Here is a 14,588-nt window from a genome sequence, read left to right as displayed (position 1 = left end):
TGGGTAAGTTGTTTGCTTTCCTGTTGTCAGCTTTTTCTTCGTTACGGCTGCAGACTGTCCCTCTAGGCTGTGCTGTCTCACTCTGTAGGAGCACAGGGGCCTGCGGGAGAAGGCGGCAGGGCTGTGGTGATGAAAGTCAGCAGCAGGGATTCGGTGCGACGGCCGTAGCGCCGCCCAGCTCCTAGGTGCCCGTCCAGCCGTGTTTCTGGTGACCTTCGGAGGCCGAGATGCTTGGCATCCCTCAGCGTGCCAAGAGCAGGCGGCTGGGGCGCTGCCGTGCGCAGGTGCTCTGGGCAGGGTGCGTTGCTTAGCCGGGGACCGTCACGCTCGCGGCGCGGCAGGGGCGGTGTGGCGGCGCTCTGCGCATGCGCCGGCGGGGGGCGGGCTGCCCGGACCCCCCCGCTGCCCGGACCCCCCCGCTGCCCGGACGCCCCCGCTGCCCGGACCCCCCCGCTGCCCGGACGCCCCCGCTGCCCGGACCCCCCCGCTGCCCCTGCCCCGCCCTCCGCGGGCGCAGCTCAGCCTAACGGGGGGGGGGGGGGGGGGGGGAGGAAACGGCCGTGGGGCGCCGCGCCCTGCGTCATGACGTCCGTCGCCGTGCGCGGCGCGTGCCCGCGGGAGCGCTGTGGCCTGCGGCGGCGGAGCGGCGGCGCCGGCCGTGGGCGAGGGCCTGGCGCAGGCGCTTGGGCGCCCGTGAGGGAGCGGCTGCAGCGGCGCGGCCCGCAGGATGCCGGGGCTGGTGGTGTTCGGCAGGCGGTGGGCTATCGGCAGCGATGACTTCGTCCTCCCGGGGGCCTTTGAGCTCTTCGTCAGACTGGTGTGGTAAGGCGGCCCCGGGGGCCGAGACCTGCGCCTGGGACGGGACAGGCCGATTCTGCTTCCTGGCTCTGGGGCCGCTCCTGGTGCGGCTGCGGTTGGCCGCCGGCCTCTGCGGCTGGCAGGCGGGAGGTACGCTCCGCCGGCGGGCGGCTGGCTTGCCCGGCGGCGGCGTTCCCTTGGCTGACAGCGCAGCGTTGCACCTGTGGCCTGAGGCGCTGCACAGCTGGGGAGAGAAGCGGCGGGTCTGTAACTAGAGCCCCTGGACCTGCGTAGTCACACGGCCTGGTTTTACTGCGCTGTCTGCGCGGCGCCGTCATCGCCTGCTGGTGCTTAGCCGCTGGCTGCTCCTGCCGTGGTTTCACTACGTTACGTTAAGAATGAGTGCGGCGGTTCCTTCGCTGAGATCAGCCGAGGTTCTCTGGGACCTGTGACGATGAGTAGCGCCGCAGAGGGACGCCGTGACTCGGTCCGCAAACGACTTGGTGCTGAGTGCTGCCGTGTGTTCGGGCGGTCCCTTCGTTCTGACGGGTGCTTCAGGCGACCACTCCCTTTGTAGTAATCGTAGTAGGATACTTTAATTAAGACGAGAGGTGTTTATCAGGTGATCGCTTTGCAGTATGCACTTTCACCTTCCAACTATAACTTTTCTTATCTCGCTTTCCTATAGGTGGATTGGAATTCTTGCTCTGTACGCAGCTCACAAGGGGCAGTTTAACTGTCCCGGGGGAGGATTACTGCACAGCTACTTGCTTGTCCTCCTCATTCTCCTGGCTTCTATAATATGTGCATTATCTGCTCTTGTATACGTCAGTATGCAAGGTAAATAGTTCTTATTTTGTATCTGTCTAGCAAGGTTTTAATGTGTATGTTCGTCTGGAGCTGGCAGTAAGAGGAGGTAGCAAAATCCAAGTGCATTATTGGTCGGCAGCTCTGAGAAACTGTCAGCATTAAGACATTTGGTTTGAGAGTATTGCCTCAGTTACTCATTGCCCTCAGTTAGGGATCTGAGATGGTGAATAGACACAGTGGCTTAATGCAGCTAATGGTGGCATGCTGACTGCCATCAGAGCATCTTGAAAACTTCCTCCTGTGTTCCCCAGTCGTACATCACCTCATGGAATTCCATTCAGCCACTCTGACAGGAACTTAGGGGAATTTATCCAAAATCAATTTCCTCTCTAAAGAATCATGTTTGCTTTGTTTTGTATAGGCAGATTTAGTCCTGTCTTTTGAAAGCTCTCTAGCTGCACATAGGGTCTGTATAGATGTCATAGCAAAGGCAGTGCAGTAAGTGCTGCTACACAGAACAGGACTTACAGCTTCAAGTGAATGGCTAAACAGGATTAAGGACACCAATGCTACTTGCAGTCATCTATAGAAAGGGTTCACTTAGGGTTAAAAAATGCTAGGAAAGCTTTGCTTCTGGTGAGGCATCTCATTGTCAAAAGTCATTAGTTTGAAGTGTGTTTGTGGTCTCTGGAGTAAGAGATTTCTAATATATTAATTCTACCTACACTGTGAATGAGAGAGCATTTAAATTACTTAAGTGGAAAGAAGCATGAAGAGGAACTACAGCAGAGAAGAGATGTGGATAATAATCTTGGCCTTGAATCTGGCCATTCGTTTTCATAGTTTCCAGAGGAGGGAAAGGAGGGTGAGCCAAGTTATGCTGTTTATGTTTATGTCAAAGTTAAAGAGGTGAGAGATGTAACTAAATAGCAGGGAGTGAAGAGCCTTGTTTGGTATGAAAGTGCAGCTGCAAGGCCACCATAACTAAGAGATTTGTTATTATGAGGCTGGATTTCCAAGAAGATTAATGGTGAGATGTGTTGGGCTGTGGCTACAATGTGTGTGTGGAAGCAATGGTTCTTAAGCCACCCCTTGCACTGTACCGACATAGGCGTTAGTGATGCCAGTGGTGAACCTCACTGGAGAACTTGTGCAGTGGCTTGCGGTGCTGGGAAAGGAAAGGAGTTGTTCTCAGGAACCACAGTTCCATCTGCTTGCATCTGTGCTAGCAACCATGCTGCTGCAGTGTGGGCTACCACTTGGGAATGGCAGTGAGGGATCAAGAGCTTTCCAGGCAGCTCTGTCACTGGGTGCAAACCACAGCCTTGCAACTGGGGCACAGCTTCCACAGTTGTTTTTTGTTCTGCAGTGTCTTAAACCTTTACGAATTACCCTGCCTACGCACTAGCATGCACACCCTACTGCCTCACTGCACTGCCATCAGCAAACTGGTTTAAGGAGATGAGCTGGCCAAGCCTTGCTCCCCCTTTTATTGCCTCAGAGTGCTACATGGAAGAGATTACGAATGAGCTACAGTGCAGAAAATAGTCTAAGAAGTATTTGTCCTGGTAATACTTTTGTTCTCTTAAGTAAAAGGGTGAATTAACTTATTATTCAGTGACTCCATACTTCATTGTAGCCCAGCAAAGTAGCACCTGAAAATGAAATACACAGCCAACTAAAAGCTGAATAGGCAGCAGCGCCCCAGTATACTGGTTTGGCTTATGCTGGGCACAGCACTACTGCCTCCAGTTCACTGCAGGACTGCCTTTGACTAGAGGATGATTTTGGGTATTAGGAGAGCAGAGGCTAAGACTGACAGCTGTCAACCTATCATGGGGTTTCTTAAGCTTCACTAAGAGCTTTCTATGAGAATACTTTATAGTTTCAATTTAGTTCTTTACCTTCTGTAAAGCTCAGGAAGTTTGTGTACCCAGGTGGGATTTTATGTACTTAAGATGTATTCATAAACAGTTCTTGGTTTAAATTTTCCCTGTCCTTTCAGGAACAATTTCTAATCCAGGCCCAAGAAAATCACTTCCCAAGCTCCTCTATATTCGCCTGCTTCTCTGTTTGCCTGAATTCATCTGGGCTGTGGTGGGAGCGGTGTGGGTGTCGGACAGCAGCGTGCACTGCGAGAGGACTGTGGTGAATGCCATCGTTGTGACTGTTGTTGCAAGGTAATGGTGGTGCTCTTCCTCCCTGCTGGACGTGGTAGTGACATGCAACATACTGCTGGCTGCTTTTGGGCCGTGATCATTGAAGGTTTTTCCAGCAGTTAGAGACTTGGATACTGCTTAGGAATTGTGGTTTCTCACAGAGGGGTTTGCATTGTGAGAGGATAAGAGTTTGAGATCTGGCCAGCTCGAAGGAGCTCAGAACCTTTCCTGAGCAAGCCTTAGCTGTTGCCTGGAGAGAGCTCACACGCTAGAATGAAGGGGAGGAGATGAAGCTGGGAAGTGGTAAGAGGGATGGATGAGAGTGTAGAAAACTGGATAAATGTGAAGAGGATAGTAACTAGATTACTTCACTGCTAGTGCAGAAAGGATCCTTCACACCTCTGGGATGCTGTTTCCAAGGCACAGGGTAGCAGTTTTCAGTTTGGTGCCTATGAAATGAGCTGACAGCCTTGTTCATCTGCTTAGTGGGTTGAAAGCCAAACAACAAAACATGCACCCTTAAGACAGTGACAGGTGGTGCTCATATCTGACTTTGTTTTCTGTCTGTCAAGATCTATAATTGTGTTTTCTTGCATGCTCATCAGAAGTCCCTAGTCTCATGGCCTGTTTATCCCACTCCCATCTGTTCTGCAGCTGGGTTATCATCATCTTTACCATCATTGGAGTTGTAATTGTCTTTGATCCACTTGGGGGGAAGAAGACCTTTTACCTCACTGATGGTGTCAGTCGGAACCTGGAAAGCAGTCAGTCTGGGCAGCTGCTGTATAACGTGAAGAGCACTGCCACCAGAGTCTGGGAGAAGAGGATCAGGTTACTCTGTTGCTGTATTGTGCAAGACGACGATCATCGAGTGGCGTTCACAAGTATCGCGGAGCTTTTCCGCACCTACTTCTCAGTAAGAGGCAAAGTTTCTCTTACCTTTTGACTAACTCCGAATTTGCAGATACTGCAGCACAGATGTACAGCCACAGCTTCCTGCTACCCCATCCCTTGAAATCAGGTTTTGAATCTGCCAAGTTCAGAATTCTCATACAGGTGCACGACACTGATTTGTGATTCCCTTTAACAAAGATGTCTCTCCCTTCACAAGTGTGAAGGGCTGTGAGAAAACAGTGCTCTTGGGTGAGTATCTAGTCAGGAGAGCAAGGGTGGGGTTCTTCTCCTCACTGTGTGAAGATCGAGGCATGTTTCCTGCTCAAGATGAGTAAGCAGTCACGCCCATAGCAAAGACTGGCTACTTTCTGACTGTTACAGAAGCAATCCCTGCAGGAGGTGAAGGCAGCTGGCCGTTCTGAGCCTGGAGCCTGCACAGGCAGGCAGCTGCTTTCTGGAAGCAGGCAGCGTCTGCCACATCAGAGTCTGTCTCCCTTGCTGCATAGTTCGGTGCTCAGGACTTAAGACAAGTTCTCATTTATCAAGCGTTACCTGGGCAAGCTGACTTCCTGCTGCAGCCTCCTCGGTGGTGTGTAGGGCAGAGGGTGCCACTGGTGCAGAGGGTGTCACTCATGCAGAGGGTGTCACTCATACAGAGACATGACTGACCCAGGTAATTGATTAAAAACTCTTCAATGTAAAATCCTTTTGTGTTGCTCTCAGTGCAGAGGACTCCTCGCACACAGCTTTTCAGATAGTAGTGCAGAACAGTGATAACAAAGCCTGGATGAGTGTTTGCTGTGTGGCTGAGCAGATCCTGTTGGATATTGTGGTGTGATGACATTGATGTGGAGAGTTGTCCACAGCCTCGTTGAGGAAAGCATTCAGTATGCATGGAAGGGGCAGCAGGTTAGATGCTGCTGTGACCTGTTTCTCCAGGGTGAAACATTTTTATGTAGACTGGGCAGTTCCTCGTGCATTTGCTGACGAGAGCCTTGCTGTGCTGAGCTGTGGGGTGGGTTTAAATGCTTGCTTTTTCCATTTCTTTGTACAGGACACTGATCTGGTGCCAAGTGACATAGCAGCTGGCTTGACTCTGCTCCATCAAGAGCAAGACAAAATGGAAAGTTGCCCAAAAGAACCTGAAGAAGTCTTGTGTCATTCTCCATCATCTCCTGTGGTAAGATAGGCTTGATGCAGTTACTCTAGACAGTGCCAGGTCCAACTGACATGCAGAAAGGTTTTGGGGTTTGTTGTTTGAGTTTTTTGACAAGATTAAACACTTAAAAATTCTCAGCAATGTATATTATCAATGCATGCAGTGGAAATGTCTTGGTGAGTTTGCAGGTAAAATGTTTGTCTGCTTGTGTGTAAAACTTGTGTATGAATGGGGAATTGAGTACAAAAAGGACCCAGTTAGGATATCTGATCATTACTGAGTTGTTGGGAGAAAAAGAACAGAGGGAAAATGAGTATTTAGTTCTATTTGCACAGAACTGAAAAGTCAGTCTTTGGCACTGTGATCTGTTTACATGATCTGCTCCAGATACCCAGGGGACAGTTCACTGGTTGGCTTCTGCTGGTCTCCTGTGCCTTTGTAAATGATTTGACCTTCTTTTGACCTGTGTTTCATGGAAGTGCACAGTTGAGCTTCAACCAGTTTCTATCAAAATCCTTTTGAATGCAGCCAGTATGATGAGGAGAGACTCTTTAGCTATTCCTTTGACATCCTTAAGTAACATACTTGGACTGAATGTTGTTTTCAGCACTGAGCTTTTCAGTGCATACATATTGGAAGAAGGTAAGGAGAGGTTTTCAAGATTCTCCAGCTGCGTAGCTATGTAAATAGAGACTTTTCCCTGGAACATGAGTGGCTGGTTTTAGTTCCTTTTAAACAGAACCACAGAAACATCCAGGTTGGAAAAGCCCCTCAGGATCACCAAGTCCAACCTAGAACCCTACTCTACAAGATTCATCTAAGCACCACATCCAAATGACCCTTAAACCCACCCAGGGTTGGTGATTCCACCACCTCCCTGGGCAGCTCATAACCCTCAGGTTTTGCTTAGGAATAGTGCATCTTTCATCTGGTCTGTGTTCAGCTTTTATTCCAGCACTGCCTTACTTCTCACTCTTTTCTCTTTTCTTTCCCTGTGTCACTTCAGACAGATGATTTGGATATTGAACTGGAGAATGCTGCTCACTACATGCTGTTTGCTGCAGCTGCTTATGGCTGGCCCTACTACATATACACCAACCCCTTTACTGCACTCTGTAAGCTCAATGGTGACTGGTAGGTTCAACCCAGAGCTTAAACCCACACAGCTTCTAATCTTAGCAGGAGTAAAATAGCTTCAATAGTGGTATTTCTGTTGCACTAAATTATTTCACTCTTTCATACATGAGCTCAACTGCTAGAACTGTCTTTCACATATATATCAATTTTAGACAGAATTCCACCATTTTTCCACCCTCAGGTTAGGTTTTGTTTCTTAAGAAAAGTTTATGATTGATATAAAGAAAACTCATTTAGCAAAATGGCAAAGGAAGAACTGGAATGAAGCCAAACATGTTTTAAAATGAGGCTCTTTTGAACACCTTTGCAGGTCTAGAACATCCAATAATTCTACCTGCTAAAGCATACATGACTCAGAAAACAGCCCAGTGGGTAAACATGAGATCAGCCTGCTGTACAGAAGCTGGGTTGAATTCCCTCTTTTGCTTGTGTTTATTTTCTGTCATTGGCCTGTACTCTTAAGAGTTCTTTCCTTACTGCCTTGTTTGCTCTGCTAGTAGTCCTGCAGCAGGTGTAGTAGCCAGTCCCTGAACTGCAAGCACATGGCATGCTGGGCAGAGGTCACAACAGCTCCTGCCAGCCTGCTGGTGCTGTTAGTTAAAAACAGTGAACCACAAAAGAGCACTTGAGTCCTGGCAGGAATCTTTTGCAAATGTAACTGAGTTTGATTCTTTGAAAGCAAACCTAAAAAAAAGGGAACCTGGTTTTTTTCTCTTCTGTTTGCCAGTTGCAGAAATAGAGCAGCAGAGTCTGACATAACTGGCAGTGATCATCATAACTTTCACTTCGGATCCATCCTGAGAATAACAGGACTGCAGTACAGAGACTTCATTCATATCAGTTTTCATAACAAGGTAAGCAATCTGGACAGGCATTCAGCAAAAAAACAGAGTGATGAACTCAGTCAAAGCAAGGAATGAAGCTTCACTTCATGCCTTCTGCATTTATCATGTGCAGGATGCAAACCCAAATGAATCCAGGCCCTGAAATGTTCTGTTTTGTCTCAATATTGCAATAAAGTTGCTTAAAGTAACTTGATAAGAAAATAATTCATCTTTTTTCCATAACATAATAAAGAGAGCTTGAGTAAGAGAACTTGCAGAAGGTGAGAGCAAATCCTTGCTCTCATAAGGAGCTGGTGACTTTACTGGTTGCTTTTTTTCCCTTACAGATTTATGAGATTCCATTTTATGTTGCTTTGGATCACAAAAAAGAAGCTATTGTGGTTGCAGTGAGAGGAACTTTGTCTTTTGAGGTATCATTAGCTTTTACAGAAATGGGTGAAGTCCTTGTATGTAGAGGAAATTGTATTACATGAAAACAACTCACCGACAGGTAGGAGTCTTAACAGGCCTACCTGGTAAGGCCTCCCATCCTTGGATGGCCACTGGAAGAGAGTGCAGAGGGTGGGCTGTGGGAGTTCCCTTTCAGTGTGAGTGCAGGGGCATGTGTGGTGTTCGTGACTGCACTTGGAAGTAGTTGCTGAAAGCAGAGTTGATTGCTCTGTGTGTTTGCTTGGGTGGTGGTTTATGGTGGGCAGTGTTTGCTTGGAAGTCTGCTTGATGATGTTCTTGTGGCAAAATGGAGTAGCAGAGGCCACAAAGCCCTGCAGAGAGGCCTGACAAAAGCCATCTTGTTTACAGGACATTCTCACTGACCTGTCAGCAGACTGTGAAGACTTGACACTGGAGGATGTTCTGGAGAATGGCTTTGTGCATAAGGTGTGTGCAGTCTAAGTCATCTCAGCAGTAAGAGAGCTACCTGGGATCCTTTAGTTAAACAGAACAGAGCTCTCCTTGTCAGCCAGATTGCACAGATGATTTCAGTGACTGGGTGGTCACACCAGACACTGGCTCTGTGTCTGCAAGGTAGCATTTGTAGCCCTCTTGTCAGAATTTATGTCCCTATTAAACACCCAACTCCCCTTTTTCACCATTGCGTACAAGGCCCTTTGGTTACCCCTGGAGCAGGAACAGGTTGGAGGCAAAGAGCAGTTTGCAGAAAGAAAAGGGTTCCGTGGTGGTGTTGCATTTCAGGTGTGCAGCTGTCACAGCAGCCTCAGATGCACCCTTCTCTTCTGACTTCACATGCTCTCTTCCAGGGAATTACTCAAGCTGCAAACTACATCTATCGGAAGCTAATAAACGATGGGATTTTAAACCAGGCTTTCACAATTGCTCCAGTAAGTTCCCTTCCAAACCGCTTCTTGGGCCAGGCAAATTACACAGAGCTTTTTCTTTGCCACTCCTTCAGTCTCCTCTTCCTGTCTGCAGGAATATAAACTTGTGATAGTTGGTCACAGCTTGGGTGGTGGAACAGCTTCTATACTGGCAATCATGCTCAGGAACTCGTTCCCAACGTTGAGGTGCTATGCCTTCTCTCCTCCAGGAGGACTGCTAAGGTAGGCGACTCCTGGCTTTGTCTGATAGGAAACATCTTAAGTTTATGTTAGCTGGCAACTCTGGGCTGTGGTGAGAGTTTGGTTATAGATTTCCCACTAGAATTCACTTGCTCCATCTCAAGTTACAGGCAGCTTCTCAGGGGAGTGGTACAGAATGAATATATTTAGCCAGTTCTGTCAGATACTATAATTAGAATCATAGGAATGGTGATGGTGAGTGCAGTTTGGGATGCAAATGCTGGAATTGCTGGCAGGCAGGGATTAAAATAAATGGGTTTGGAGATAAAATGCTCACCTGGCTGCTGCAGCTTGGCCTCATCAGTATCTCCACGCACCACTGCGGTCAGCATTGAAGTTACTCCCTCATCTGGAGCAGATCTGAAAGTCTGCTGAAGAGCTGACTGTGAATGCTGCTGCTGTTGCCACAAGTTTGTGTTTCTCTTGAGTGAGAGCAATGGTAAAACTGAAGCTGGGCATCTCTTTCCTGTGTCTAAAGGGCTTCTCTTCTCTTTCCCTCTTAAGCAAATCACTTGCAGATTACACAAAGCGCTTCATCGTTTCAGTCATTGTGGGAAAGGACCTTGTTGCCAGGTGAGATGAAATGGTTTGGATTGTTCCTTCTGGGATGTGTTAGACTGCAGAGAACAGGAGACCTCACTTCGTTCTGTGTGTTTCAACAGGTTAAGTATGCCCAACATGGAGGATTTAAAGAGGAGAATAGTGAGAATTGTAGCAAACTGCAACAGACCCAAGGTAAGTAAATGCAGTTCTCTGTTAAAGGTCAGTGTAGTTGGTAGGTGGGTTAGGCCCCAGCTTGATGAAGTGACAGCTGGTGCCTGTATTTCTGATCCTTACGAGGAGAGTTCCAGTCGTGCAGGGAACAGAAGTGTCTGCTTCTGCCTGTGTGACATTTCTGTTGGTCTCTGATCCTGTCAGGCTGTCTGTTGGGGTGAAAAAAGCGAAACAGATGTTTCAGCAAGGCTTGGCAGATGACTGCGCACAGCACCCAAGACCTGAAATTATCCTTTAGGTTTGCTGATAAAGGAAATTATTAAAAAGGCAAAAGTGAAGAAAAAAAACCCCAGCTAAAATTACAAAAAATCAATAGGATTATTTTAATGATCATTTAGTATCAGTAAATAAAGTAATGAGTTGTTTTCCTGCAGTTTCACCCTCAGAACTCATTTGGAAAGCAAATTATGTCTCTGTTACAGAGTTAATTGCTTACCTTGGTTGGTAAAAACAGTTTTGAAAGTGCTGTAACAGTGTTGGTGTCAGGCAGGATGTTACTGAAGATGTAGGGAGTGGCTCCAACCACAGAATCCCGGATGAAGATTAAAGTGAAAGATTCAAACCTGACGTTTCTGAGCGTTGCTAAAGCTCACTCAGCTGTACCCACACAACTCCCATGCAGCGCCAGGATCAGGAGTCATGTAGCAGGCCTGGGGGACATCACAAATGCAGAGTAACAGCCAGAAGTTATAGCTGCAAGGAAACTTCAACCTGCAGAGCAGACTCCAGCGTTGCTGATGGCTTGAGTTAGAGGCTGGTGAAATCGGTATTGCTGTGGGGAAGGTGCAGTGAGGAGGTTCTGTCAAACACGAGTTTGGGCTGCGGTTGTTTTTCATCTCCTCACTGTAGTTTGCAGTGTTGTGCCTGCAAGCACACGACTGGAATGAGCTACCTGGGGATGCCAGACCTCAGTCTGGTTTTTTCCTTTCTGAATTCAGTACCAGATTTTGCTGCGTGGGTGTTGGTATGAGGTGTTTGGAGGAGATCCAGATAACTTCCCAACGGAGCTGGATGGTAGAAACCAAGACGCCCTCAGCCAGCCGCTTCTCGCTGAGGAGAGTTTAATGGTGCAGCGGTCACCTTCGTACAGCGCTCTCGAGGATGGGTCTCACTCAGGTTCACCGCTGCAGTATCCTCGTCTGTATCTCCCTGGGAAGATCATCCACATTGTGGAAGAATCCAGCTCTAGGAGGTGAGTAGAATGGGGAATGCCACTGGCCTGTTTTCCTAAAATCCACTTAAAGCTGCTTCCCACTTTCAAAGTAGGTTTCCAGCTCTACATCTCCAGTGCCCCTCTTGGGTTATTCACACATCAGGCAGCCCCTGTGCTTCCCTGCTTCTTTCTGGTTAAGTCTGAGCTCTGGAGACTCTTTCTCTTGCTGTTCCACCCATGTGCTCAAGGGATGCTTTTAACTGAGACTTTAAATCTGAGGTTTGGCAAGCTGTGGTTCCTACCTGAGACTGCAGTCTTGAGTCCTGGTAGCAATGAAGTGATAAACCAAGTGCAGAGTTGCTGAGTAGTCACATGAATAATGGTGATGAGAAGAGGCAAGAGACTGCCCGGAATGCCAGCCTGGCTGGACTGGAGAGGCCCAGTAGCCAGACTGCCCATGCAGTTCCAGTTTCCTGTCCTTTGCTCTTGTTTTATGGCCCCAGGAGGGTGAGACACAAAGACAACAGAAAAGCTGAAACTGCAGGGGGGATGAGGATTGTGGTTTTGGTGGGGCAGAGTTGTTGTGTTTAGGGCTTTTGTTTGTATTTTGTTGATGTTGGGGTTTCATTTGGACAAAACCACCTAAGCAACCCACAAGCTTACATAGTCCTTGATGCCCTCTTCCATTCAGGAACAGATATGAGAGCATCTCCAACTTGCCTAAGACCATCTTACAGAAGGAAAATTTAAATCTATCCCTTACAGAAGAGGGAAGAGAAGGGATGGAGAAGAAATGCACTTTTTTCCTCCCGTGCCCTGGATTTATATTTCATTTAAGCTTCTCATTTTTAACATGTGAGAGTTTTAATCCTGTGTTCACAAGTTCACTGCTTTAAGCACCTGTGACCTGGCAGGCTTTGCTGATGGCTACTCTTGTTTTCATTCTGTTATTTCTTTTCCTTCATTTACTCCCCAGCACAGCAATTAATCAGGTTTTTTTCTTAGCTGGACTAGTGCATGAGTCCACTTCAGGCTCTGTCACAAATAATTCCAAGCACATCACATGTGCTTATTCTTCTCCTGGTACTGATGGCTTACTCCCTAAATGTGATGGGAAGCTTGTGAATGGCAGCACCCAACTCCTCACCCTGCTTTGCTCAGACTGTTCTGTGCATTTTTTGACAGGTTGAGAAAGTTCCAGTTCCTCCCTGAGCAAGGTTTGAAGGCTCAGGGGTGACCTCATTGCTGTCTACAACTACCTGAAGTGGGGTTGTAGCCAGGTGGGAGTCAGTCTCTTCTGCCAGGCAACCAGCAACAGAACAAATGGACACAGCCTCAAGCTGTGCCAGGGGAGGTCTAGGCTGGATGATGGGAGGAAGTTTTTGGCAGAGAGAGTGATTGGCATTGGAATGGGCTGCCCAGGGAGGTGGTGGAGTCATCATGCCTGGAGGTGTTGAAGCAAAGCCTGGATGGGGCACTTAGTGCCATGGTCTGGTTGATTGGACAGGGCTGGGTGCTAGGTTGGGCTGGATGATCTTGGCGGTCTCTTCCAACCTGGTCTGGTCTATTCTATTTTGGTGCTGACCAGCAGTGCTGACAGTCTGAGCCACTGTGTTTGTGCTGTGCTCTTTCCTAGGTTGTGCTCGTCAGAGATTAAATACTCGGCGCGGTGGTCAAACGAAACAGCCTTCAGCAGCATTTTGATAAGTCCCAAGATGATAACTGACCACATGCCAGATGTGGTGCTCAAAGCTCTGAACAGTTTGTCTCAGGAACACAACTCATGTGTTTCGTGTCGAACACGAGAGTGTAACACCAACGTGGCGTAGCCGGAGCTGGGGGAGCAGCTGTGGGGGTTTTATTGCAGGTCTCAAGCATTCAGGACCCATCCCACTTCCATAGCAAGTGGGTTTTGGTACTTCTCGCATAGTGCAAGGGAAACAAGGGCCTTGGTGCCCTTGCTCTGCAGCGACCTCAAGTCATGGCCTGCTGCTTACAGCAGAGGTTCTGGGTGGATGCTGAAGGTTGGTTGAGCTTTTACCTCCTAGCTAAGCCTGTGGACACTGGCACACAGGAGCCGAAGCAGCAGCTCAATCCTTGACCAAAGCGACCGTGTGCGAGGACAGTGCAGCCCACACATTACAGCAGAGCTCTGCCAGACCTTACAACTTCAGAGTCACTTCATGATGCTGTCTTAGTGTCCTGTGCCCAACCCTTGCAGAGCCTGGAGAGCATCACAGGAAATGAAGGCCCTGAAAGCGACGCCCTGCAGGGTGAGTGGCTGGAGTGGGGTAAGTGAGCAGGGCTGTGGCAGGGCAGGCACAGTGTGCAAGCGGCAGTGCACTGGGTTGGCACAGGGCGGTTCTGAGCCATTGCACTATTACTGCAGGTTGTGGTAGTCTCCTGGGAGTGTTGTGGTGAAATGCTGCTTGGGCATACATGTGCAATATTCTTTACTCAACCTGATACTTGCTGAGCCACATGACTACTTTTATTGATTTTAAGCTGAACTAATCTTGTTAACCATTTGATGAGGAGACCAAATCTCTTCATGCCCTCCCATCATCTTAATTTCCAGCTCAGAGCACCAGTCCACTTCTGCCAAAATATCTAAACGGTTGTGATTTTTAAAAGTGGGTTCCTTGTACCTAGTGTGCAGCTGACTTTAAGTTCAGGGTTTTTTTAAAAGACTCAGCAGCATTTCTTATTAAAAAACAATTACAGAAATAAGTTCTGTGATGTGGTTGAGAGTAACAACTGTGTGGATGTTGTTGCTGTGATGCTTAATACGGAGACAAAATAAAATGCACTCTAAAAACCTTTTGTCTTCTGTTCAGGTGTGCTGGCTGCAAGACAAAAGTTACTGGTGGCTGGCAAGAGCTAGATGCTGTGCAGTGAGGAAGGTCAGTCAATGCCAAAGGCCTAGCACATGCTGCTTCTTCAGGGAGGTGGCAGGGGGGGAGCTGACAAGCATACAGCACAGCTCTAACATTAGAAGGCTAAAATCTGAGACATTTTAGCTCAACTAATGCTGCATCAGAGCCTTTATTTACAAACCACTAAAGCAGTACCAGTTTGTGTAAGCACTTCTGTTTGCCTAGCATGAAACAGGTATTTTATTCCCCCCCCAGCCCGGGTTGGCAGCAGCTTTAAGTTGTTGCATAAGCAGCAGGAGGAGCTAGTAATCACTTAATAATGTGAGGGCTCTGGAGAAATGCTGCCAAGTTCCTTATTGTGTGGTAGTTCTTAACATCAGGGCACCATTGGAAGCCTGTGGTCAGCACA

General features: G+C 48.1%; 1 protein-coding gene across 2 annotated transcripts; it reads left to right on the top strand.

Moving 5' to 3' along the window:
- The first annotated feature begins 631 nt into the window (after nt 1-631).
- DAGLB (diacylglycerol lipase beta) lies at nt 632-14,123 on the top strand. 2 transcript variants are annotated; one of them, XM_064153766.1, is made up of 15 exons: nt 632-822; nt 1,487-1,638; nt 3,614-3,788; nt 4,422-4,683; nt 5,716-5,841; nt 6,827-6,954; nt 7,685-7,811; nt 8,129-8,212; nt 8,601-8,678; nt 9,059-9,139; nt 9,231-9,358; nt 9,881-9,949; nt 10,039-10,111; nt 11,089-11,342; nt 12,940-14,123. In XM_064153766.1, the coding sequence occupies exons 1-15, from the start codon at nt 728-730 to the stop codon at nt 13,130-13,132; spliced, it is 2,025 nt and encodes a 674-aa protein (XP_064009836.1). In that variant the 5' UTR covers nt 632-727; the 3' UTR covers nt 13,133-14,123. The 2 variants fall into 2 exon arrangements, with proteins under 2 accessions (XP_064009836.1, XP_064009835.1); XM_064153765.1 differs by lacking the exon at nt 12,940-14,123 and adding an exon at nt 11,995-12,546.
- The last annotated feature ends 465 nt before the right edge of the window (nt 14,124-14,588 follow it).

The sequence above is a fragment of the Pogoniulus pusillus genome, chromosome 13 (assembly GCF_015220805.1).
Source record: "Pogoniulus pusillus isolate bPogPus1 chromosome 13, bPogPus1.pri, whole genome shotgun sequence".
Lineage (NCBI taxonomy): Eukaryota > Metazoa > Chordata > Aves > Piciformes > Lybiidae > Pogoniulus > Pogoniulus pusillus.
This window is presented reverse-complemented; position numbering and strand designations above follow the sequence as displayed.

Excerpts from the sequence above, each read along its gene's own strand:
- DAGLB (XM_064153765.1), top strand. The coding sequence starts at position 728 with ATGCCGGGGCTGGTGGTGTTCGGCAGGCGGTGGGCTATCGGCAGCGAT. Across the intron at positions 5,842-6,826 it reads ATTCTCCATCATCTCCTGTG|ACAGATGATTTGGATATTGA; the intron begins GTAAGATAGGCT and ends GTGTCACTTCAG. Across the intron at positions 10,112-11,088 it reads CAAACTGCAACAGACCCAAG|TACCAGATTTTGCTGCGTGG; the intron begins GTAAGTAAATGC and ends TTCTGAATTCAG.